Below are 27,517 nucleotides of genomic sequence, written 5' to 3'. Positions count from 1 at the left end.
AAGCATTTAGAACAATTACGGAAGTTGTTTTCTACTTATTTCTAACATTTTAAAATTGTTCGTCGACTTTAGATGACATGTCAATCATAGATGTTCTTATCTCTATTTAGTGAAAGTGTTTTCAGTTATGTTTTGAACATTGTCCCGGTCAACTTTATTAACTAATGTTTTTAGAGAGGAAATAAATATGGATTATGTCTTTCTTCTTTTCAAACATTCACAAACCCATTTATTCCTACCCTATTGTCTTTTGGGCATGCAGTTGTAGTAATTAAAGTAGGCACAAATGCAGTGCTCAAAAAGAAATGATTAGCGTACTTCGCATTCTCGTTTCACCGTTCCTTTCTTGTTGCTCCCATGCCGATGGACTGTTTCTATCGCAATCAGTAAGCATTAATGGAAGCTACCGTACAGACAGAGGAATCTATATTTATACTTGGCAGAACTAATTACATACTAACATAAGCGTCGGTATTGCTTTCGTTTCCCAAAAGTTATAAATATTTCGGAAAAGAATCTCTGTATTTGGCCAAGACGTCGAAGAAGAAGGTCCCTTACATACTGGTTGTATCGAGTAAGATGTGGAGACGGCGGTTTGAAAGCGGACAGAAGAAGTACGACGAAGGGCATCCCTTACCTGAGGGATCGCTACTCAAGTTACCTGGCGAAGGCAAGCTACCTGGCGAAGGGGCAAGTGTGGCAAATGTCCGGTGTGGCAAATGTCCGGCATTCGCCTCGGTGGGGACTCACCCGGCAAGGTGGGCGCCACAGAGCGCGTCTCTCCTCTTTTATATTCACCGTTGAAATACTAACGTACAGCTCCGGCCGTCCTGATGACGCTACTTGCAGTGAGAACTTATTGGTAATAATTTCAATATCTCTCTGTCCATCAGGAAATGCTAATTAGGACTTCCAGTTACCTTCAGTGCTTATTGATGGAAATCATGGACCAAGGGGTAGGCGCCGAACTCAGACTGTTAAGATAGCTCACGACTAGTCTGCCATAGGTTTCCAAAGGGCCAACACGCGAGCTGGTGTGTGAAGTGCAACTCCGCGTAAAGACAGAGTTAATTGTTACAGCTGTCTCGACAAACGTGTTTGTGTGGTATCAAGCTGATTCCAAGACCGTGTGAAGCATTTTTGAGAAGTTAGGAGGGCTCGCGAACTACTGAATAGCGACTGGGAATCTTGTTGTGAATGTTAACGACAGGCTGGCTGTAGAAATCGTCTTACTGATTTTGCCATTGGTGAAATACGACAGAATTAGGTGGGATCGTAGCATCTTATGGTTCTTGTTATGCTGAGCTTTAAAACGGACGTAGTCATCACACTATTGAGCAGTGTTTATGGTAGAAGCGTTACAGCTCGCAAACGACAGAGAAGAAACTTATTGGGGCAACAGCTGTGAGGTGGCAGATAATCAAAAAGCACTAATAGTAAGTTACGAGAAGTGTGCAGAGGACACACTGGACTTGCCTATCTAAATCACACGTAGCATCACTGTGCGTTCCCGTGTGCGTATTCTGGCAAACGATATATCGAACATCGATTCCCCTGTCTGCTGTCATAGAGTTAGACTTGGCATCCCTGTCCGTGGATGTGTGACTAGCAGTGGCAGACTACATTCTGAACAAGTGATTCTGTGGCCCTGCTGTGACAGTGTTACAGTTGGAAGCACTGTAACGCTTTCCACGGATGACACGGTCGTCTGTAAGGAAGCAGCGACGCCAGAAGGCGGTGCAGATTTGATGAACCACCTGCAGAGGATTAATGAACGCTGCAGGCTCTGGCAGTTGACGCTGAACGTAAATAAATGTAACATATTGTAAACATAGGGAAAGAAATCCACTGCTCTAAAACTACATACCTGATGACAAATTTCTGGAAGCAGTAAGTTACCTATCGTAAATCTATGAGTAGTTATCCAGAGCGAACCTATGTGGAATGACCATCGAAACCAATTAGCAGCAAAAGCGGATGCCACACACATTCGTAGGGAGAACCTTAAGGGAACGTAAACCATCCACGAGACATGTGGCTCACAAGGTGCTTGTGCGACCGATTCTTGAGTACTATTTGTCAGTCTGGGACGCTCACCTGGTGGGAATGGAGGAAGAGACAGGGGAGATCCAAAGAAGAGCGGCGCGTTTTGTCACGGGACCTTTTGGTCGGCGCGAGAGCGTCACAGAGACGGCCAACAAACTCGAGCGGCAGACGCTGCAAGAGAGGCGTTGTGCATCAGGGAGAGGTCTGCTGCTGACATTTCGAGAGAGCATTTTCCACGAAGAGTCGCACTACACACTACCTCTCCCCCCACACACTTCTCGCGAAATGGCCACAGCGAGAAAATTCGAGAAGTTAAGAGTTGATATTTACTACAACCATTTTTCCAGTGATTGTTCTGTAATTTTGTAATCGTACAGTGAATGGTGTTCCTGTGTAGGTACTCGCACTACGTTACGCCTGTCCGTGTTGAGGGTCTGCTGCGACTCCCTGCACCAAAGCCTGCAACCCCTGCAGATCCTCCAGTACTCCGCTGCAGTTTCCCACCGTTGCGACTCCTCCGTGTGCAGCAGCGGAAGCATGACGGAACTTCTGACGTCATCTACTACGTCATACATATATAGTGAAAAGTAACGGTCCTGTAGTACTCCCTTGGGGGCACACCCTTAAAGTCAATATCACACTTATGCCGCAGGCCGTGAAGGCCGAGCGGTTCTAGGCGCTTCAGTCTGGCACCGCGTGATCGCTACGGTCGCAGGTTCGAATCCTGCCTGGGGCATGGATGTGTGTGGTGTCCTTAGGTTGGTTAGCTTTAAGTAGTTCTAAGTTCTAGGGGACTGATGACCTCAGAAGTTAAATCCCATAGTGCTCAGAGCCATTTCAGCCATTTTTGAACACTTATGCCCCTAAACCGTAGACCTATGCACCAGCGACACAAACGTGCATATCCGTAACTACAGGCTGGTTCACGTAGACCTGATACACCATCCACGTGGGTCATACCTGGCGCGCATGTGCAGCAGACAGTGGTAACGCGCGAAACGCAAACACAACTGTCTGATCTGTTGTGGTGTCGTTCGTTCTTCCGCGCAAAACATGAGGGGGACCGTGTCACATATTGGAACGTCATCCGTTCTAATTATTCATGTCACTCAAGGTTCCTCTTTCATAAGAAACTGTGTATCATTATTTATTAAGTAGTTGTTAATTTCTTATGTAGGTTACTAATGTTCTGAATTACAGACTCAACAGCTAGTTTTACATTACGACACTTGGTTACACAGGTCACTCTATAGCAAAATTTACATTTTGTACATCGAGGACCCACTTTTTTTTGGAGCTATTGCCCTGACAGTGACGCAAATCTTCGGATTAGCGCACAACAGACGACGAAAATGAAAAGCCAGACGTTGTTGAGTTCGACCCAGGCTGAAAAGCAGGAACCAAGGCAGACGATTGTATTGCTTATGAAAGAAGTGAGGGCCAAAGATCCTAAACAATTTTGGAACTTCCTGAGGATGGATGTGGCCTGTTTCGAGACGCTGCTGTCTGTGATAGAAGATGGAATTAACAAGTGTGACACAGTCATGACGAAGGCTATCTCACATTCTTGAAACTAAGAATAAAATCATATGTTTATATATTTCGTGATTATACCAGCCTACATCACCAATAAAATACCGGTAAATGCACTGTTACGATGCAGGCTGGATGTAATACTACGTTTCCTGCTTAATGCTTGACTGCCAAAAACTTTGAAATAAAATCCAGAAAACTGAAACTAATAATATATTTTCGCCTTCACTAAATATGTGAACGCATTTTAATTCGCTTGATAGCTCCCGGCCACAGAAATACGTGTACTGTGTTCATTTGACGTGGAAGCTGTAAATGAAGAGGAAGCAGCGAAATCACTGATCGCAAACACGGGTCACGTGGACACTAACCCCCACCCCCCCTTTCGCTAGAACTCAGATAACTCTGCGCATGCGCGAATGCGGCGGACAGGGCGCGCAATACAGCTAACGGCCGGAGCAGTCCGAGCAGCGGGAGGCGGGGGAAGGTACTGCTCGCAGACGAGTCAACTGCGCATGCGCATCAGCCCGAAGGCGACTGCATAGATGGACCTGACGTAAGCAGCTGTAACGTGACGACCACAGAAACGAGTTTACTGTTACGAAGTATCACGTCGTCTTCGCCCTAAGGCCTTTGACATATTTTTAGCTGTGTTTTCTTGTTGTAAATGGCGCATTTCCTTTGCAACTGCAGATTTATTTTTTTCCCTCCCGTTTATGTTTCATTGCTGCAGTATTATTCTCCAGTAGCGGGATATAGTAGCATTATTTGCCACAGAATCAGTTCCTACCAGCCAAAATTACAAAAATTTATCTGAAAACTAAAATAATGAAAAAGTTCCCGGGTTTTTCCCAGATTTCCGGTTGTCCTGGGTCGTATACACCCTGTAATTTTTCAACACCCGTTCTTTGTACAAATATTTACTCCTTACTTTTCTTCCGAACGTTTTTTTACACAGAAGACCTCCATTTGGTACCAAATCTCCGTACATGTTTCTGAATGCAGCCACAACTCCGAAGAAAGCAATAAACACCCCCTAACTTCCCACCCGAGACTGCTACACTTAACTATTTCCTGTACGATGTTAGTGAACCGACGCACCACAATCCCTCCTGCTTGTCCACCGAGCGAGGTGGCGCAGTGGTTAGACACTGGACTCGCATTCGGGAGGATGACTGTTCAATCCCGCGTCCGGCCATCCTGATTTAGGTTTTCCGTGATTTCCCTAAATCGCTCCAGGCAAATGCCGGGATGGTTCCTTTGAAAGGGCATGGCCGACTTCCTTCCCCATCCTTCTCTAATCCGATGAGACCGATGACCTCGCTGTCTGGTCTCCTTCACCAAACCAACCAACCAACCTCCTGATTGTCCTTCGTACGTCTCTCGCTGATATGGCCACTTGGGCAGTTCTTGCAGCAGAACGGATAGCTATTTAGATGCAAGCAGGCGGTCTGTGTGTCTAATTTGGTGGTGAGAGTAGTTAACACATTTGGAATAAATTCCAAGACGCCATCACAGTACATTTATTAAAGAATGCAGTAAAACAGTCAGCATTTAAATAGGCGAAACGGTTCACCACATGAAGTTACAAAAATCGGGACGTGTGTGTGTGTGTGTGTCGGAGGAGTTTAAAGTCTGACATGTGCCGAGATGAAATCTTTTTCAGAGCCCAAAGGCGACACTCCAGTTGTGAAAATAACTTTTACAGTAAACGGCGAATATAAACATATATTATTGAAAACGGGTTCCCTTTTATGCTGAAACACTAATTTTTCCTGTTACCCAAACATGTTTCGGCACCTCTGTGCCATCCAGAGTGAGATCTGGTTACTGTAAGCTGTAGAAAGTGAACGTATTTTATGTTTTCATTGATCTAACAAACTGTGGCGTAAAGAAAGTTTTCGTTCGTTTTTCTCTTTACCGAAATTTTCACATTACAAAGTTTTGCAGGACTATCTGTAAGGTGTCCTGCAATGATTGCTTGTCTTCTGCAAACCAAACGCTGGAAATGTGAAATTTATCAGCAAGCTAACACATCTCTTGATTATTAAACGACATGATTTTGGCGTATGAAAATATTTTGCTTACATATTTGTTATTAGTCAGGTTTTGTTGTAACATTCTTGTTTTGTGTTCCGAGGGCACTACACACACACACACACACACACACACACATTGTTGTGTTTGCTAACGCCGTTGGCGTCCATTTGTTGTCGAGAGTATTTGGCGACGGATTTGAATTTTGTTTTCTCTCTCTCTCTGTCTCTGTGTGTGTGTGTGCGTGTGTGTGTGTGTTTGTTTGTTCCTTTTATCTCTACTAATTTGCTTGTTTAATTTCTCGACCATATGAGACTTGCCACTATTTTCCTCTCCTATATGTTTTATTGTGTGTAGCTCCTGTGTGTGATGGTGTTTGCTTACGGATGTTCTGTTCAATCTGTGGAGTCAGAATCTGAAGCTCGTGCGCCACTGGGTGATTCGGCAGTTTGTGAACGGCGATGCTTCGTGGCTGTCGGTTTCCCGAATATTCTGAAGCCATGGGTGTTGTTCCTTTTTTCTACTGCAATATTCAGAAAATTTAGTGTGTTTTCTGTTTCCGATCATAGCCTGGTGTGAATGTGTGGGTGTAAGTTGTTTGTTTCGCCGTGTATCGGTTACACACGTGACCGCCTGCTGCGCCACAGGTGGGCCCTGGCGGTCGATGCTGACTGAGGGGAAGTTGCAGGCAGTGTTGCCAACTCTAAAAAACCCGAGTCGCTAGATTCACTATCAACAGTCGCTAAAACTGATTTTACTATGTGTGTACTGAAAAATTCGTGCTGTGAATGGTGCAATAAGCCAGTGGTGGTGGTGGTGGTGGAGGGGGGGGGGGGGCAATAAAATATTAATAAAAATTGTCTCATACGTAATTGCTATATTGTCTTAATTAAATGATGCATCGCTTGCAACAACATACATATAAAATACGCTAACGATTAATTAAACATATTATCATAGTTGACACAACACATAAATTGTTGTTTCAATCACAGAACTCAAATATACTAGAAATATACAACTATATTTGTAACAAAAGAAAGCAAGAACTCAAATTAGGTTACAACATTCACTGCTATTCTCCCCTGTGGCATTTTTATACTGCAAAACCTCACTCCAAAATAGAATAGTGTTAGTAGTGTTATTCCACCTAACAAAGTTGATATTATGCCATTCTTGCAGCATACCATCTATGAAATCGCCACTAAAACCCAACTCTTTGTCTACATCCGCTACAGCATTATTTTTATTCACTTTTAGTGTTTCTTCAACATTCAGCATTGACATTTTTTTCAGGATCGTAACGTTACTTGGCAGTCTTTGTTGAATTTCTTTTACGAGTTTCAGACTAAACTGAATGCATCTCTTCTTGAAATAAACTTTATTTTTTTCGGACAAACTTGACTCAGACAATTTCTGTTCAAACATAAAGCCAAGGTTCAGATTTACGTACATACATTCGCTTGGAACTGGTGTTGTCAACAAATCAACACTTGGAAAAACTATGTTTTGTCCGATTGACTGCATGAGAAATACAAGTGTATCTAGTATTTTAGTGGGGTTTATTGTCTTCTCCTTCAAAAGCTTTTATTGCTGTTTGTACGTCTTTTAAAGCATGTTTAAGGTAAAACATGTAAAGATGATTTATTCGTCACAATACATCTTGTACAAAAGATCGGCAGTGTAACAATTGTCTTGAACCATGGCAAGTGAAAAATGTAGCTTTAGTTCTTCCCACTGCTCCAGAATTCTTCATATTTTTGGTTCAATTGAAAGCCAACGTATTGCACAGACCTTCAAAAATTTTAGTTGCTGTTTTCTACAATTTATTGTCTCATAAACCTTTTTATATTCCTCTTGTCTTTTTGTGAAATGGAGAAACAATTGCAGGTTTCCCGTACAAGAAACTCAGTGTTTCTAGGTATGGTATTCACCGAGGCGTGCGAAACTGCAAGCTGCAGAGAGTGACAAATGCAACGGATCAATACCAACTGCTTCAAACCATATTCTCTCTTAAGTTGTTCGAAAAGCCCATTGTTCATTCCAACCATTGCAGAAGCATTATCTGTGCCAATTCCTACCATATTAGCGACTGGAAGTTTGAGATCTTTCAAAGAATTCACAGGAACAGCAGCCAGATTTCTAGCATCTGCAGTTTCTACTACAGCGAGTTTGAGAAATGCTGCTCTAATGGTTTGGTTGTTTACACTATAGTACTGTATAACGATACCTAGCATTTTAGATATTGATACATCTGTGGATTCACCTATTAGTACACTGTATTTTTGGTTACCTATATCTTCAACCAATGATTGTGTAAAATATGGAGCCAAAACTTCAGTTATAATGTTAGTGCACTTTGTACGATGTAATTGCATGTTTTTAGCGCCCCCAGAAAACACCTTTTTGCACAGTATTACTAAATGATCTACAGCTAAAATAGAACAATGTTCAGCAATAAATAAAGAGCGCCTTCCGCTCTGCTTGCTTTTATAACTGTAGTTTTCGGAACAATTTTCACAGGTAAGGTGGGTTGTGTTTTTTTTTTAAATCAATTTTTTGTTTATGCTTTCTAATATCACACAATTTAGCATAAAACTCTGTTGCACATACTTCACATCTTGCCTTGGATAAGTCTCCAATGACTGGTTTCAGCTACTCATTGAATTCAGGTTCTGCTTCCCACGCATCCCGATATTTATGAGAGTACTGCTTCTTCTTCTGCAGTAAATCCATTATGTAAGCCACCACAACATAAGTTTCACCAATTTAGAATCACTGAAAATACATTAAAACTCAGGCGAACTAGAGGTCATGAAACAATCTACTCACTCGGTAACTCGATATCAGTCCTATTGTTCATTGTTTAAAACCCCCATCGAATTGTTCTCGCATTACCACTGTGCATGTGGTAATACTTTAACTGTGAGTTAACATTTCAAAAAATTAGAGGTTTCTGGACAGATATGTATTTTATTATACTTAATATAACGTATGTTTTTTCTCAATTCGAAAAATAAAGGTAGTTCAAAAGTTGAAGAATCATAGATCGATACGCTAGTGGGTAATGAATGATGAATTGTTCGATGGTCGAGGTTTTCTTACTCTGTAGGCAATTCCCACATTCAGGTTTACTAACTTCTGAACAATGACACATGATCTGCTAAGAACTTAATTTAACTTAGTAAATCTAGAACAAAGTCAGTGTAGTAACCATTTTATAGTTAAAATCTTAGTTTTGTTAATGAAAATACTGGCCCAAAATAATTTTGATTTGTACTTCAAAAGTTGTCAGTACTCCAAAAGTCGCCAGATAAGTCGCTAAATAATTTTTGTTGCTAAAAAGTTTTTTTTGTCGCTAAGACGAAGGCAAAAGTCGCCATTTCTAGCGACAAAGTCGCTAAATTGGCAACACTGGTTCCAGGTCCATCTCGCAGCCGAGTACTGGATGCTGGCGGGCGCGAGTCTCTCTCGCGGCCCCACGGCTGGCTCGCGAGCCCTCACCCCAGCCGCTCACCGTCACGCCGCGTGGCGAATCCGCTGCCGGCGCATGCGCGGGGAACGCCTTCTCACTCGCCGCCGCTGCTGCTGTATTCTGCACTGTTCCCTTAGCTGCAGTGTCACATTGAAACGTAAAATCTGGAAAAATAAGTTACTGTCGATAGGGAAAGGAACCTCACACGCTCAATCCGGCCAGTTCACTTTCGACGTCAACATTTTATGAGTCTTTCACATTGGTTGGCACTTTATAAGAACCTCTTCTGTGCACACTGGACATGTATCTCTTCCATCTCTGTAACCACCAGCGATTCGCTTCAGTGTAGCACTGTTGTCACAGGAAACGTCTTTTGAAACTCAGTTGTCATAGTGCGTTTCGTTTTTGACATCCCCGCTGCTCGTTCCGTCATTTTTATTAAACGTCATAGACTCAGGTGACGAAAGTTACGAAATAACGACACGCTCATATACAGATGGCGGCAGTATGGCAAACTGTGTAATTTACATCGACAGTCACATCTACATTTGAATTAACGTAACAGTAAGTTGCTCATTAGAATCTCACCAACAGTTGGAAGCACTTCCTCGGTTCGTGGGCCAAAGTAGAGAATTTTATTTATTTTATTTTTTGTGATAGTGTCACCTCTACGAATCTGCCTGATGTGTGACACGTTCCATGTGTAGTGTTGCCAAGTATGTGGTGTAACTCTTGCTACCAATCTGAGGTTGCAATTCAAGACGGCAAGTATTTGCGTACTGCAGATACGCAGGTACACGCGGCGTGAGATCGGAACTGAAGATACATTCTGACTGAACGACTTGTGTGCCAGTAATTTATGAGTATGGTGGAGTATATGCTGGTGTAACATAGCACCCCACATGCTAGCAGCATATAGTTCCCAGTAATGGGGTCATGTAGTGGACTGGTTCGAACAAGGAACGTTAATGCAGCTGCATGATGTGGTAGACAACCAACAATATTGCGCCATTCGTGTCTTTAAAAGAGATTGAGTGGTGACGTTTTGAAATGCAGGTGGTCGTGATAGATGTCAGCTGTGTTCTTGTAAGTTGCTTGCATATGTTGTACCCTGTGAGGAAGACAATCTCGAGAGAGACAAGTGGTGCTTAGTAATAGTGGAGTGTTTTTCAGTTGTTACTCAGCTTTTGCAAAAACTGATCGTGAATATTTTACAGACTGAATCCTCAAAAGAAAGGTTTTCCCGCATTAGATGACAGGTATCTCTCGTCGTTGCATTTGTCACGGTGTTACCAGAATTGTCATACACAGCACAAAATGGTATGTACAAATAAATGATCAAAGGATTCATTTTTGTACTCTTTATTTGAAATACCAACACATATGATGTAACTGATTGTGCTTCCCGAATGCCGTATGTCAGCGTTGTCTCAGCATATACACCAGCTCCCGCTTTCTGTTCTTCCTGGCGACGTCCAGGGGGGTCCTGCCACCCCCATCCCGGGCCCTCCTGTCTGCCCCCGCCTGCAGGAGCTCAGCCGCCGTCTCTGCGTGGCCCTCCTCTGCCGCCCTGTGCAGCGGCGTCTGCCCCCACCGATCCCTGGCGTTGGGGTCAGCAGAGGTGCCAACCAGCAGCCGCACCACACCAGCGTGGCCCCACTGTGCAGCCAAGTGCAGGGGCGTCCTCTGCCCCAGGCTGGTCCTGGCGTCGACCTCCGCGCCGGCGCCGACGAGGCAGCTGGCCGCCGCCACGTGACCCCCGCGTGCTGCCAGGTGCAGGGTGGTCCGGCTGCCCCCCCACCACACCTCCTCCTCCCTCGCCTCCACGTCCGCCCCCGCCGCCAGCAACTCGCGCAGCTGCTCCGCCGCCCCCTGCCTGGCCGCCTCTATCAGCCTCCTCCCTCTCTCCTGTTGAGACAGGCTCCTGCACAAAACATTGACACTCTCTCACTCTACTACACACACACACACACACAAGCGCGCGCGCGCGCGCGCGCGCGCGCGCGTGCGCACACACACACACACGCGCACACACACACACGCGCGCACACACACACACACACACACACACACACACACACACACACACACCAAATGAAAGAAACCGTCACAGACGCCAAACTGCGACCAGTCCTGAATACACTTCTGCCCAGCCACGAGTTACAAATCTAGAAATCTTCCCTCTGTGATACAGATCAACCAGTGTATCGCGGACACATACATACCAGTATCTGATAATTGAAATCTGCAGCCACTTCCTGTTAAAAATTGGTGCACTGCATCTCATTACCAGCTGTTTTTACTTTTTCTCCTAATTCATTCCAAAGACTCACCTCCTATGACCTCAGCATCCTGTCGTAACTGATCGTTGATCTTCAGAGAAACATACCTCTAATGCTAGACTGCCTTTGCAGCAATCCCTTCCGACACTCGGGAAGAAAACACAGGCAACTAATGACATCTCTAAGTACAGAAATAAAACTTCCTCGTCTGTTAACAAAACGTAGGTCGCAACACGGACAATATTAGTGAAAGCGAGAGCGGTGAATATTGGATCCATTACTGGCTTTATGTATTACTCTACATCAGTGTTGTCTTCATCAAAATATTTTCCAATACATGTGAATACATTTATTCCAGTGTTTCTTCCGCTTCCTCAAACCATTCTTGAACTTTTGTTGTGATACCCTGTAGTTCTCTCAGCGATGCAGTTTAAATCTCATCTCTCTATGAAAGAGACAGCCCTTTACTGTTGGTGTTAATTTTTAGGAACAAAATTTCACATCGGGTGATCGTGCAGCCAAGGAAATCACCACAGTATGGTTTTTAGCCAAACACTCACGAACACGCAACGAATTCTAAGCAGATGCATTATCGCAGTGCAGAAATCATCAACTGTTCCGCCACAAGTCTGGAGGTTTTTGTTTCGGATTGCGTCATGCCGCTGGCGTTGAGCTTGTAGGTTTTACTACTTGCTGACCGTTTCACCTTGTGACAGGACTTTGTGCTGCACCGAACTGTTGACGTGGAAGAAACATTTACACCAGTCGTAAACACTTCCCGTACTGATAGTAGATTCGACAAAAGCAAAATCTAATGTCTCTAAAAGGTTGATGAATTTGACTCTGTTCGCATAGCCAAATGTAGTACAAACGCGATAAACCGCTTTTACATTAAAGAAATAATCGCCGATTCTACTAACACACCAATAACCTTTCCAAGATGTGACAAAAGACTAAATATCCCATTTCCCTGGTGTACAGAAACTTTTCACGCACGTTTACCATCACAACGACAAAAAAGTCGTGCGAATCTCAGTTATAAAAAACGCAAAATGGCGAGTTGCCCGTTACTTTTGAGCACTACTCGTGTCGCAAGAGTTGTCGCGTTTAAGCGGACCGCATCAAAGGAAAGGCTTAAATTGTCCAGTACAGCTGCACTATGTTTTGTTGAAAAATGGTATCGGACAGAATGTATCCGCCAATTCTGGATGAAGTTGTAGACGAACACGCATTCAGACGAACAGGAATTCGGTTCTATATTTCTAACAGATACGGGAACGCTGACATTAGATTCCTGTTCCCAAAATGTAATTTACTCCACAATGTCGTGTTTTTCTGGACAGGCCAGTCGTCTGCTGTGCTGCGGCAGTGTCGGCTCGCTGAGGTGGGAGTGAGCGCCGCCAGGCTGTGTGGCCAGACTGGGTCGCCGGGACAGCACTGTGCAGCGGAGAGGGCGCACGACTTGACGGACACACTGTACCGCGTCCAGTGCAGAGGGCAGCCAGGGCAGGCTGCGCCGTCTGCAGGCGGCCCTCACAAGCGACGCCCGCTACCGCCTGTCGGTACGTCAGCGACTGTCGACCACCAGACTGCGAACGTGGCACACAATTACGTCCGTCTGATCCACAGCCCACGGCACACGACACCGGAAATCCGCGCCGGCTTCCTCAGGTAAGATACTACCGGCCTCTGATTGCGAATGCGTGGTGTGCCACGATAGGGAATTACGCCTACACTGTGGGACCTTACTTCGTCCACGGGGCGGAGCTTAAATGGAAGTACGTACGCACATGTCGTTACGGACATCCTGCCTGTTCTCCCAGAGCAAGCACCACTGGATAACAGGTGGTGTGTGTGGTTGGAAGACGACCGCTACCCAGACGCTTCCCCTGCCGTAGAGAAACCACCGAATGAAAAGTTTGCCAACCGCCGGACAGGGCGGAATGCCGCAGCACGACGGCCAGGCGGCTACCCTGATTCCACTCCTCCCGATTTCTTCCTCTGGGCAGCAGTGAGAGACGCGGTCTGTCGTGAACTCCGACGATGTCAGGTGATGTGCGCCATCGAACCGCCACACCATGCAACTGCATCTCATCCAACGCACCCTCCTCTGTTCATCTACCTCTCAAACAGCAATTCCAAATGTGTCCCTGCAGTCAATGCTATACAATTCGAGGACATACTTAAGTGTAAAACTACATATCCTTAACAAAATTACTTACTTTGCAGATCACAAGTGATCAGTTACTTTGAACAAAATGTTTACTCTATTTAAAGTGTATTCCGTCTACGTACAATTGCGAGTAGTTTCTAATTTAGACCTGAGACCAGGTGTTTAACCATCAGGAAGCTACCGCGTGCCTTCGAGCAGAGACCAGGTCGAATGTCAGGCTGAGCTGACAGCCGTGTCTGCAGACGCAGGCGGCTGCGGCGTGGCGCACGCGAGCTGCAGGAAGGGCCGAGCGTCGGCCGGGCTGCCCCCTCTACTCGGCTGACTCGTCTGCAAGGGCTGCCGCCGTCTTCTCTGATGGCCGCACCGCCGCAATTGACACACTTCGCCTGCGGAACGGCAGTCGGAGCTACACCAGGATTGTCGGTACTTTTAAAAATATGGAGTGTCCAATACATCGATATCAATTAAAATGTCGATACCGACTCTCCATATCTTGAAAAGTGTGTATCGGCAGACAAAATATCGCGACACTCCTGCCTATAAAAATATCGGCTGCACATTGTAAATATACTACTGGATTTAGAGTTGTAGAACTATCGACTTATTATTACATGTTCTGTACATCAACAAGCTAACAGGGTGTGAAACTTCCTGGCAGATTAAAACCGTGTGCCCGACCGAGACTCGAACTCGGGACCTTTGCTCCTCGTACAGCACTTGCCCGCGAAAGGCAAAGGTCCCGAGTTCAAGTCTCGGTCAGGCACACGGTTTTAATCTGCCAGGAAGTTTCATATCAGCGGACACTCCGCTGCAGAGTGAAAATCTCATTCTGATAACAGGGTGTGTACATCGACAAGGAAAAAAACTTCCCGAAATTTTCCCGGATTCCCCACTTAAAAATACACTTTCTTCCAGATCAAAATACACTTTTTCCGTGTTAAGCGACACTATACTCTTCCTCCCCACTGTAAAACTCATCACTTCTTTGATTGTTATACCGACGTAGAATTCCCCGGCACTTTAGAAAACTAAATTCAGCGGGGAAAAAAAAAGTTTTGCGAGACCTTTGATGTCATCCATATGTTCCTATTATGAAGGTATAAATTCAGATTCCCCCAAACACCGAACGTTACTTTCCGATGCATTGAAATCGAGATTGTGGTGAGCTTTTGTAGGCCAGTCATAGCTCAAGTCACGTGATCTCGCCATGTGATCACAGCACACGACACGTGATCTAGTCAGCCAATAGCAACATCACTCGTAAGTAGCGCCAAGACACAAATAATAAAAGCTCGTGGTTTAAATTAATATACACAGCGTTCACATACAATATTGGTCTCAAAGATTAATAAGCTGCGAGAGAAGCTAAGCCTGCACATATAGTATTGATTATCTGTGCGCGTTTTACACTTTAATACACGTCACACTAACCTGCCAGTAAATTTTAAGTAGCGACCTAAATGTCTCATCTTCTGGGCTCGAAATTCCTCTAAATGGCCCGTCACCGAAGAGTTGATTTTTAAATGAGAGTCAAACGCTCTGTGATTTAATAAATTCATCGTACATTCTCGTACATAGTTCATCTTGCGAAAAAGGAAATTTACGCTGTACTTTTTTGAAACCACCATTCGCAGTATTTTCCCGCTACCTGTTAGAAATATGAGGTTCGTTTCAGCAGTTGACAGAGCGCCAGGTGGAAGGAGTCACCGCGCTTGCGCAGCTACGGGATGACGCAGGAGGCCCTCATGTTCGTACGTGTAAAACACTGAAAGATCTTACATTATGTCACGAAAGAAAAAAGACATCACAGGATTACTTCAAGAGCATCGGGATTTCGTGCACCACACTAAAATGCACAATTCGCCTTAAAGCGCGCATTCCTAAGTCGAGATTCCGATGTTAATTTTCTTGCAGCACCAGTACTGCATTACATCATGTTTGGTTCTTTATTATGGTATAATGCCATAAGTGCACCTGAAACGCAGCGAACAGTTGAAACTAGGCAATAGTGTGAAATTAAAGACTTTGTTTCAAATAAACTGACTGCCTCAGCGGGAAAGATTGATAAAAGCCACTTCTCTTTAGCGAAAAATAACTTCATTCTTCTGCAAGGCGATTAATGGTTGACTGTCAAAGATGGAAATAAAATCTGAAACTGACAACATATTTTAGCCTTCCTTAATTATGCGAATGTATTTTAATTCATTTGACAGCTCCTGGTCACAAAAATCCGTTTTGGTTTAATTTAACGTGAGAGCAATAAACGACGAGGAAACAGTAAAACCGCTGAACGTATACACAGGCCATGTGGAGGCGACCCACCCGCCCACCACAGCTGGGGCTGCTCTCTGCACCAGCCCCGGGTCCACCGCATTTCCCAAGGGCGGCGACGTCAGATGGCGGCTCCCAGCCACACTTCTGTAACCACAACAGGGAGGAGGGACTGCTCATACGTGACTCGACTGCGCATGTGCGAGAGGCAGCCCGCAACTCCTCAAAGGAATCCAATTCAAACAGTCGTCACGTCACGCTCATCGGAAGCAATTTGTTGTTATCGAGCACTGCATAGTCTTCCTAAGACCTTTGACATACTTTGCTGTTGCCAGACGCTTGTATGAGCACTGTGCTTTGTTGTATGTGGCGCATTTCCTTCATCTACATCTACATTTATACTCCGTAAGCCACCCAACGGTGTGTGGCGGAGGGAACTTTACGTGCCACTGTCATTACCTCCCTTTCCTGTTCCAGTCGCGTATGGTTCGCGGGAAGAACGACTGTCTGAAAGCATCCGTGCGCGCTCTAATCTCTCTAATTTTACATTCGTGATCTCCTCGGGAGGTATAAGTAGGGGGGAAGCAATATATTCGATACCTCATCCAGAAACGCACCCTCTCGAAACCCGGCGAGCAAGCTACACCGTGATGCAGAGCGCCTCTCTTGCAGAGTCTGCCACTTGAGTTTGTTAAACATCTCCGTAACGCTATCACGGTTACCAAATAACCCTGTGACGAAACGCGCCGCTCTTCTTTGGATCTTCTCTATCTCCTCCGTCAACCCGATCTAGTACGGATCCCACACTGATGAGCAATACTCAAGTATAGGTCGAACGAGTGTTTTGTAAGCCACCTCCTTTGTTGATGGACTACATTTTCTAAGGACTCTCCCAATGAATCTCAACCTGGTATCCGCCTTACCAACAATTAATTTTATATGTTCATTCCACTTCAAATCGTTCCGCACGCATACTCCCAGATATTTTACAGAACTAACTGCTACCAGTGTTTGTTCCGCTATCATATAATCATAGAATAAAGGATCCTTCTTTCTATGTATTCGCAATACATTACATTTGTCTATGTTAAGGGTCAGTTGCCACTCCCTGCACCAAGTGCCTATCCGCTGCAGATCTTCCTGCATTTCGCTACAATTTTCTAATGCTGCAACTTCTCTGTATACCACAGCATCATCCGCGAAAAGCCGCATGGGACTTCCAACACTATCTACTAGATCATTTATATATATTGTGAAAAGCAATGGTCCCATAACACTCCCCTGTCGCACGCCAGAGGTTACTTTAACGTCTGTAGACGTCTCTCCATTGATAACAACATGCTGTGTTCTGTTTGCTAAAAACTCTTCAATCCAGCCACACAGCTGGTCTAATATTCCGTAGGCTCTTACTTTGTTTATCAGGCGACAGTGCGGAACTGTATCGAACGCCTTCCGGAAGTCAAGAAAAATAGCATCTACCTGGGAGCCTGTATCTAATATTTTCTGGGTCTCATGAACAAATAAAGCGAGTTGGGTCTCACACGATCGCTGTTTCCGGAATCCATGTTGATTCCTACATAGTAGATTCTGGGTTTCCAAAAACGACATAATACTCGAGCATAAAACATGTTCTAATATTCTACAACAGATCGACGTCAGAGATATAGGTCTATAGTTTTGCGCATCTGTTCGGCGACCCTTCTTGAAGACTGGGACTACCTGCGCTCTTTTCCAATGATTTGGAACCTTCCGTTCCTCTAGAGACTTGCGGTACACGGGCTGTTAGAAGGGGGGCAAGTTCTTTCGCATACTCTGTGTAGAATCGAATTGGTATCCCGTCAGGTCCTGTGGACTTTCCTCTGTTGAGTGATTCCAGTTGCTTTTCTATTCCTTGGACACTTATTTCGATGTCAGCCTGCCTTCGCAACTCAAGTTTTATTTTCGTTTCTTTTCTGTTGTTCTTGTTTTGTTGCTGCAGTATTATTCTGCAGTGGTAGGGTACATGAGTTCCAAGATGGCCGCCGAGTAAGTGACGCCAGAAACCATTTCCAGAAAGTTAAGTGATTTAGACAGGAATATAATTTAGTTTAACGCCGACAACAAATTAAATACGTGCATTAGTGTATCGTTTAGTCTTGCCATTAAAGGTTTGACTTTTCTTTGCGTATTTTTTCAGAAAACACGAAAAGATCGTAACTTCGCGAAGTCGCGCTTAGGCTTAAATTTTGTAAACGTGTTTGATTATTGTTTCACGGTAATTTAACTAGTTTCTCGGTAACAAATAGGTAAACTACCGTAAATAGCGTGTAACTTCATTGTTTTAATACAGATTTCAGAAAAACAGCGTAACTTTATATCAGAAACTTGCCTATATACATTTGTTTATAGGCCTAATTCTCGTAACGTTTTTGGAGAATCAAAGTTAAAGTACCTCGTTTAATTGTCCTTTTTTTCATTCAATCGAGTGAAATATATAATAAATAGCGTACACCTTCATTGTTTTAATACAGATCTCAGAAAAACAGCGGAATTTTAAATCAGAAACTTGCTTATATACATTTGTGAATAGGCTTAATTCTTGTAACGTCTTTTTTGATTTTCGGTAATTTAATTCATTTATTGTAGCTAAAGTATTATTTTTGCCATGAGTGAGAAGTGCCTGACTCGCCGTAGAATTGTTAGTTCCGGGGTTTGGTGTGATGGATGTAGTAGTTTTTTTCACTGGGGGGATTGCAGTGGCGTGGGTGTTGGGAAAGTGGATCAGGCTCATCAGTGGTTATGTAGGATTTGCAGCAGAGATAGGAAGATAGTGGAACAGGAGGGGAAAATTGCTGCCCTTCAGGCTGAGCTAGATCAGGCTAGGGAAAATCTGGACAGGTTAAGGAGGGAGAAGGGCAAAGAGAGGTGGGAAGTGGCAACAGGTAGCAGAAGGAACAGGCCTAGAACTAAGTCTGACAGTTTTGTGGTGAATGTCAAAAATAAGTTTGACCTGTTGCTTCAGTTAGAAACTGATGAGCCTCAAGCAGAGGTAGGTGTAGACAGGACACAACAAACTTTCAATAGGAAATTGAAAAGGAATGTAGGAAAGTCATCGAAAAGGAAGAAAGTTTTGTTGTTAGGCAGTTCTCATGCCAGAGGTGTAGGCCAACTTCTGCAGGAGGAATTAGGACCAGAATACCAGGTCACAAATTTTTTCAAACCAAGTGCTAGTCTGGATCAGGTGACAGAGGATTTAGGTTCACTCTGTAAAGGATTTACCAGGGAAGACACCGTGGTTATTGTGGGAGGGCCAGGGAACAGCATCGACAGAGATCCTGGGTACGGTATAGAGTGTGACCTGGTAAAGATTGCGTTGGCATCGAGACACACCAATGTTGAATTTGTATCTGTCCTGAGACGCCATGACCGGCCTCATTTGAACTCTTCTGTTGGGAGAGTTAATTTGGAGTTGGAACGGCTGCTTGGGTCGGGTGCGGGGCCTCATATTGGTGTGGTTCCTGTTGATTATCTCAGTAGGTGGGACTATACCAGGCACGGCCTACATCTCAACAGGAAAGGGAAGGGGAAACTGGCTGGGGTAATAGCAGGAAATTTAAGGGGGGGGGGGGGCACTGCCATGAATGGTAAAATACCAGTGGTTACAGGTGTTGGAGCAGCACCTTTTTTAGGATAGGTAAGACAGAAAGATGTCAAGTTCTACGAGAGGTCAGGATTGAAACAAATCTTCAGTTTAGGAAAGAAATTAAACAGCACAATTCTAGCACATTGGATCACCAATCACAGCTATCAATTATAAATTTTCACCAATCACCAGAAATTTTATCTCCACCAAGTTGTATCTCAGTCCTAGGTAATTGCATTGATGAATTAAAGTCACCCAACCCAGTTGACATAATCTGCCTCTCTGAACACCGTGTGACCACTGGTATAGGAACTAGGCCTAAGCACAATGAGAAACTCAGACAGGAGAGTACTGCAAATGTTAGAATAAGGAAAGGTTCTCATAAAAGTATAATTAAAAATAATGTTATTTCATCAAAATATTGGGAGTTTAAAGAATAAAGTAGATGAGCTTCTGGTTTGTTTAGAAGATTTAGAAGCTGAGAATGAAATAGATATACTATGCCTGTCTGAGCATCACATTGTTACTGATATGGATAAGGTAAATGTAAGTGGATATAAGCTCTCTGCACATGTAATGAGAGAAAATATGGAGAAAGGAGGAGTTGCCATATATGTCAAAAGTTATCATTGTGCAAAAAGTATAGAAACAAAAAAGTTTTGTGTAGAGAAACATATAGAAGCATGTGCCTGTGAGCTTAAATTAAATAAAGGCACATTTATAATTGTAACTGTATATAGGTCCCCATCAGGAAATTTTCATCTATTTCTGAAAAATTTGGACTCCTTGTTGTGCTATCTGTCAGACAGGGGGAAGCAAATTATTATTTGTGGGGACTTCAATGTAGATTCTCTGAAAGAGGGTAATAGGAAAAATGACCTTGAAGTATTACTCGGTTCTTTCAATTTGACACCCGTTATTGATTTTCCTACTCGGGTGGTAAAGGATAGCAGCTCACTGATAGATAACTTCTTTATAGACCAAGATAAGTTTAACCAGATAAATGCTCAGCCTGTTGAGAATGGTCTTTCTGATCATGGTGCACAGCTAGTTACAATATATGACATAGCTCCATTCAGCAATACTAAACAGTCCTCCAAAGTAGTACGTTCAGTCAACGATTTAACAATTGCAAATTTCAGGGAAAGCCTACAGCAGTTAGACTGGGATGAGGTGTACCGTGAACCTGATGCCAATTTAAAATATAATTTATTTCATGACATTTTTGTAAATGCATTTGAAAACTGCTTCCCCAAGAAAATAGTTAAATATACTTGTAAGAAACCTTGTAACAAACCATGGCTTACTAAGGGCATAAAAATATCTTGTAACCGGAAAAGGGAAATGTATCTGACAGCAAGAAAGAGTAGTGACCCAGAAACTATCAAAAATTATAAAAACTACTGTGTTATATTAAGAAAAGTTATTAAAAAATCCAGGAGTATGTGTATCATGTCTGAAATCAGCAACTCTGATAATAAAATTAAAACAATTTGGAATATTATTAAAAGAGAAACAGGTCAACCAAGAGCAGAGGAAGACAGTATTACCATCAAATTGAATGAAAACTTTACGAACAAAAAGTCAGAAGTTGAAAATATTTTTAATAATCATTTTCTTAATGTTGTGGATATAGTAGGATCCAGGTGTTCATTAGAAGATGCTAGGCTGTTAATGGAAGAGGCCATACCTATGCAATTTGATACAATTGAAATCTCACCCACTTCTCCCTCTGAAATTAGGAAAATAATAAACTTGCTTAAAAGCAAAAACTCACATGGAATTGATGGCATTTCCAGCAAAATACTAAAAGCTTGTTCTCAACAGATAAGTAAGATTCTCAGCCACCTGTGTAATAGCTCTCTGGAACAGGGCATTTTCCCTGATAGACTGAAATATGCTATTGTTATACCTTTGCATAAAACGGGGGATGGATCTGATGTCAACAATTACCGTCCAATCTCCCTTCTAACAGCTTTATCCAAAATTTTTGAGAAAGTAATGTATTCAAGAGTAGCTTCATATATCTGTAAAAATGAAGTACTAACAAAATGTCAGTTTGGTTTCCAGAAAGGTTTTTCAACAGAAAATGCCATATATGCTTTCACCAGTCAAATTTTGAATGATCTGAATAACCGAACACCACCCATTGGGATTTTTTGTGATTTCTCAAAGGCTTTTGATTGTGTAAATCATGAAATTCTACTAGACAAGCTCAAGTATTGTGGCATGAGTGGGACAGTGCACAAATGGTTTAATTCGTACCTAACTGGAAGAGTGCAGAAAGTAGAAATAAGTAGTTCTCGTAACATGCAAAGATCAGAACATTCCTCAAACTGGGGAACTATCAAGAATGGGGTTCCACAAGGGTCAGTCTTGGGTCCTTTGTTGTTCTTATTATATATTAATGACTTGCCATTCTATATTCATGAAGAGGCAAAGTTAGTTCTCTTTGCTGATGATACAAGTATAGTAATCACACCTGACAAACAAGAATTAACTGATGAAATTGTCAATACTGTCTTTCAGAAAATTACTAAGTGGTTCCTTGTAAACAGACTCTCACTGAATTTTGATAAGACACAGTACATACAGTTCCGTACAGTGAATGGTATGACGCCATTAATAAATATAGACCTTAATCAGAAGCATATAGCTAAGGTAGAATATTGCAAATTTTTAGGTGTGTCCATTGATGAGAGATTAAATTGGAAGAAACACATTGATGATCTGCTGAAACGTTTGAGTTCAGCTACTTATGCAATAAGGGTCATTGCAAATTTTGGTGATAAGCATCTTAGTAAATTAGCTTACTACGCCTATTTTCACTCATTGCTTTCATATGGCATCATATTTTGGGGTAATTCATCACTGAGGAATAAAGTATTTATTGCACAAAAGCGTGTAATCAGAATAATAGCTGGAGTCCACCCAAGATCATCCTGCAGACATTTATTTAAGGATCTAGGGATATTCACAGTAGCTTCTCAGTATATATACTCTCTTATGAAATTTGTTATTAACAACCAAACCCAATTCAAAAGTAATAGCAGTGTGCATAACTACAATACTAGGAGAAAGGATGATCTTCACTATTCAAGATTAAATCTAACTTTGGCACAGAAAGGGGTGAATTATACTGGCACTAAAGTCTTTGGTCACTTACCAAATAGTATCAAAAGTCTGACAGATAACCAACAAGTATTTAAGAAGAAATTAAAAGAATTTCTGAATGACAACTACTTCTACTCCATAGAGGAATTTTTAGCTATAAATTAAGAAAAAAAAAACAAAAAAATATAAAAAAAATAAAAAATAAAAAAATAAAAATAAAAAATAAAGAAAAACAAAAAAACACAATAAAATAAAGTTGATATATTAACTTAAGTATGTTGTTAAATTAACCTAATTATGTCATGTATTGGAAAATTCGACTCGTTCCACATCATTACGAAATATCGTATTCATGATCCATGGAACTAGTATTAATCTAATCTAATGTAATCTAATATCCTTTGTTATAGTATTGGTTCTCACCAATCAAAGTCACAAAAATTTAACTCAAAACTAAAACAGTGAAAAGTTGCCGCAATTCTAAACAATTCCCGGGTTTTTCTCGGATCTCCCTCTGTTCCCAGGTCGTATACACCCTGAGCTAGCAGCCTGCCTATCCCCTTTACAGCAAAAATTTAAAGTAAAACGTTGGACGTTAACGCATACCGATAAACACTTTGCTAAAACCGGTACCTGCACGCAGGTGGCACATGAAAGGCATGTGATGGGTCCATCGCCGTGTTTCATCACACAGCGGGTTTGTCTGGAACACTTCATGCCCGATTCCCCACTTTTCCATTTCTATAAAGGCCAGGGACCTACCAGCTGCAGCGTCGAAATTCTGCAGCGAAGTTAAAGCCTGCTTTTTCCGTTGGCAGTACTGCCCGCTGATTACGTCAGCATTTTCCCTCACACCTCTGCGCCCACGGCTTGTCATTTAGTTTTTTGTTCTTCATTTTCAGCAACTGTTTTTCAAGAATTTCGATGTGCAAAAATAGCAGACACGTTGAAAATTATTTTATAATGAAATTGGTGTTTTGTTTCTTCACATCGTAAATCTTGTCATTCCATTCAACCCCCCCCCCTCCCACGCCACAGTGCAATCAGTGTTTTTTTTTTCTTCTCTCCCACAAATGCTTGATTCACACACTCAAAGGGAAAGTTTGGACGTGATTAAAGCTGAGAAAGTAGTAATATTATTACACACTTGAAGGTAAGAATCATGTCCCACTACAATTTGAAAAAAGACAGCTTCAAATGTTTATCGAAAATTGTGAAAAAAATATAATATAAAAATATCACAGTCGATATTGCCGTTTTGATATCGACATATTGATATACCGACAGAAAATGATTGCCGATATACATCAATATTTTTTGGAGAAGATATTGATGTGTCCGCATTTCATCACCATCCTTAAGCTGGAGGCATGGGACATTCCATTTTGCAAATCGTTATGGATTCCAATATTATGACATCCACAGTGATGTGAGTACGACAAAAATACCAAATTTCAGGTATTCTCTGTCAGCACAGAGAACACAGTGGCTGACTGCCTTCACTTTACGACCGAGTGGAGAGGCATTTGCGAAGAGTCGTCAGTGCTAACAGACAAGCAACACTGTGTGAAATAACCGCAGAAATCTACGTGGAACATTACGACGAACGTATGTGTTGGGGCTGTGTCGCGAAATTTGGCGCTAATGCGTTCGGCAGCAGATTTCTGACGCAAGTGCCTTTGCGAACAGTGCGACATCGCCTGCATCGCCTGTGTGCGGTCTGTGGCTGGAGACTAGGCGCCTGGAGAACTCTGGCCCGGTCAGCTGACTCCAGAGTTCAGGTGGTGAGGGCTGGCGGTGGGGTTCGACTGCGACGCGGACCCCACGAAGCCCCGGAGGCGAGATGTCGACGAGGCAGTGTGCAGGCCGGCGGTGGCCCGGCTGTGGCGAGGGCTGCGTCTGTACGGAATGGACTGGGTCCTCTGGTCGAGCTGAACCCAACACTGGCTGGGAATCAGTTGAGGTCGGGCACTCTGGGGGCACGTGGAGTGACTCAAGGACCTCGAATTCCCGAACAAAGACGGAAAGTTTGTGGATGGCAGTGCACCCTGTCATCAGGTGACAAGTATTTGCGACTGGTTTGAGTAACGACCTGGACAACTCGACCGAATGATTTAGCCACCCAACTCGCCTGATATGAATCTCATTGACTATTTATGGACATAATTGAGAGATCTGTTAGTGCACAAAATCCTGCACCGGCTGCACTTTCGCTGCAGGGGCAGCACGCCTCAGTACCTGTGCAGGCGACCTCTGGCGACTTGCTGGGTCTGCACCGTGTCCAGTTGCTACGCTACGTCGAGCAAAGGGATACCCGCCACGTTACCAGGAGGTATCCCACGACGTTTGTCACGCCAGTGTGTTGGCACTGACGATATTGCCGCGCCTGTGCTTTTAAGACTAGCGACGCGACGTTCCTTCTGACACGCATGCACGTCCGAGCAAGAAGGCACTGCAGTGGCCGCAGTCATTGTGAAGAGCTTGAAATGTACTCACAGACGAGAATACGGACAACCGTCAGCTGTGTGAGGAACGGAAGGCAATGAAGATTTGTGCCGGACAAGGACTCGGCCCCGAATTTCTCTCTTTGCGCGAGCGCTCGCCTTAACCACTTCAGCTATCCGTGCATGACTCACGGCCACGCCCGAACTCCCAAACGTCATTTTTACTCCATCACAGTCTGTACTCATGTACACACATGTGGCGTGCGTACTGTAAGACCTTCGGTACACACACCATCAGATTATTTGACTTGTCGCTCTAACGAAGTAGGCGAGTGGCAGCAATATGTCTCGTGGTCTTATCGTGGCATGTTTATCTTCTGCCGTTAGGTCAGACGATAGAAATGCCACTTGCATGCTTAGAGTAGCAGATTGACGGTGACCAACTTTAAACAGAACTTGATTAATTTTCACACACATTTATTGAAATAATAGAAATCATAGGCATTACGTAACTTGATTCTGGATGCTGTTTACAATTGACAATCTGAAGTTCCTTTGGTCTTGGTACGTTAATCTTATTTTCACATATCTCTGATACTTGACAAAGTGTCTATTCATTTATCTTCATGGCTATGTACAGGAATATGATAATCTTATTAGGTGCAGACTGAAACTTGACTACAGATTAATGCAGACTGACTAATCGGAGGTCTGTACACTCGTTATAATACCTCGCACATTCAGGTATCCCTGCACGAGTGTGATCCGCGAGGAGAAAAGGTTCTACATTAGCAGCAATCTCCTTGGCTGCGTTACACATTAATACGCGGATCGGCGGAAGCAGAATTTGGTCCATCTCTAAGGCAGCACCATCTCATAGTGCGGAGACTCACGAGCGCTGCGCCTGCGCTGTTGTGCTTAGCGAGGCGCGCTCTATTGGAAAGTTGTGTACTCGCTGACTACGTGGAACTATGTACACAACAACAAATCAATCACCGTGCAAGGGAGGATACTCTGATTGAAAGTCATTGTCAGGTGCTGGAGGATGAAGACAATAATTCCTTGCCTATGTTGTTGACTCTATCTTCTTAACAGCTGTTGTTGTCACTGTGCCTCTCCCTTCGGACACGTGCTTGTGTACAAAGGACCTCTACATCATTATTCTTAAGAGGTAGGGATACTGCAGCCACAAGAACGACAGAAATCGGCTGTCGGCATATATGCTGTCCAGGGAGCAGTCCGAGCCGTGAAGGTGTCGGCGTCAGTTGCACCATCAGTTTCTGTGACTGGGGGAGGACACTAACTCCAGAGACTTACTGGAATGTGAACCAATAGCGGCCAGCAGCAGTGTACTATGCTGGTTACAAACTGTGGTGTCAGTTAATGGGGAATAAAATGTTTGCAGTTTTTCACTGGATTTACTGACTTATTTCTCTGAAGCCCCAAATATTCCTAACTCAAAACCTGAATACTTTGTCATTGAAACTTGCATGCAACATCAGTAGGTGCAGGCAGTACACGGCCTGACGTCGCCGCACTGAGAGCTGCAACCACCAGCCTACAAAAAGCAAGTGGCCGCTCACATCACGTTAAACCCTGGTCACGTCCTCCCACTGGGACGATCCAGTTTCTGATGGAGCCCGTAATTACTCTCATTAATTTTAGCCTTACCGTTTACAGTAGTATAAAATCCAGTAGCAGCTGTCAGTAGCTTTCACAGTTAGTGTGTACGCTGGGCTTCACTCCTATGGGGTGAGGGTTGTTATTCTGGCGTTGCTATTTTCCCAGTTGCCCACAGCGATACTGTGTAGAGCGTGAAGAGGCTGTTTCCTGTGTAAGAAGTTAATGTATCTGAAGTTCGCACATTTATGGAGCTATGCAGGTGGGCGTGGCATACAGTCGGGCTGTGTTTCCGTCGAAGACGGCTGAGAATCGTGATGTGCGTGACAAACGCGCGAACGTACGAAGGTGAACAGACGTTTCAAGTAGATAGGTAATGGGGGAGCTGGGACACATTTTGGGACGTATATACGCAGCTAAGGTTAGCTGTGGTACCGTACCCAAGCTGCCGTCGCTTGTCATCTGTTCATTACGTCACTCTTGGCAGCCGTCCAGCTGGTGGGCTACACACACACACACACACACACACACATGTTGTAGATGTGTTTTTTTTATGAAGGACATTCCTTGGACTCATCTGTTTAAACGAGAGGGAAAAGGAAAACAAATAAAAAAAATATTAAAGCAAGGCTTTTTTAAGTGAGAAAATGTTTATTGCAGGATTAGCTTACAAATAATTTTTCTATAAACATACATAGAATGATGAATGAATAGACTACATAATTTCATATATTAATCAATAATAGCAGCTTCTCGAAGTTCTTCCTCTATTGAAATAATTTCATTGTCGTGCGAGTTTTTGCCGGCTGTTTTTGAAGCAAGCAGGAAAACTAAACGTTCGACAAGTTCGTTGGGGTTATTCCAGTGAATGTAGTCAGTATGTGATTTAGTGGAGTACCT

The 27,517-nt window shown here is 43.4% G+C and overlaps 1 protein-coding gene across 1 annotated transcript in view; it reads right to left on the bottom strand.

Annotated features, from left to right (window-relative positions):
* Positions 1–10,437: 10,437 nt before the first annotated feature.
* The window catches only part of LOC126213579 (serine/threonine-protein phosphatase 6 regulatory ankyrin repeat subunit A-like), an 84,914-nt gene continuing 67,834 nt past the window's right edge, over positions 10,438–27,517 (bottom strand). The window contains exon 4 of the mRNA XM_049941426.1: positions 10,438–11,015. Coding sequence (XP_049797383.1) covers positions 10,511–11,015 — 505 coding nt within the window. The 3' untranslated portion in view covers positions 10,438–10,510. The remainder of the gene's footprint in view (positions 11,016–27,517) is intronic.

This window comes from Schistocerca nitens, chromosome 11 (assembly GCF_023898315.1).
Source record: "Schistocerca nitens isolate TAMUIC-IGC-003100 chromosome 11, iqSchNite1.1, whole genome shotgun sequence".
Taxonomy (NCBI): Eukaryota; Metazoa; Arthropoda; class Insecta; order Orthoptera; family Acrididae; genus Schistocerca; species Schistocerca nitens.
Note: the sequence above shows the minus strand (reverse complement) of the source record. Positions and strands in the feature narration are given on the sequence as shown.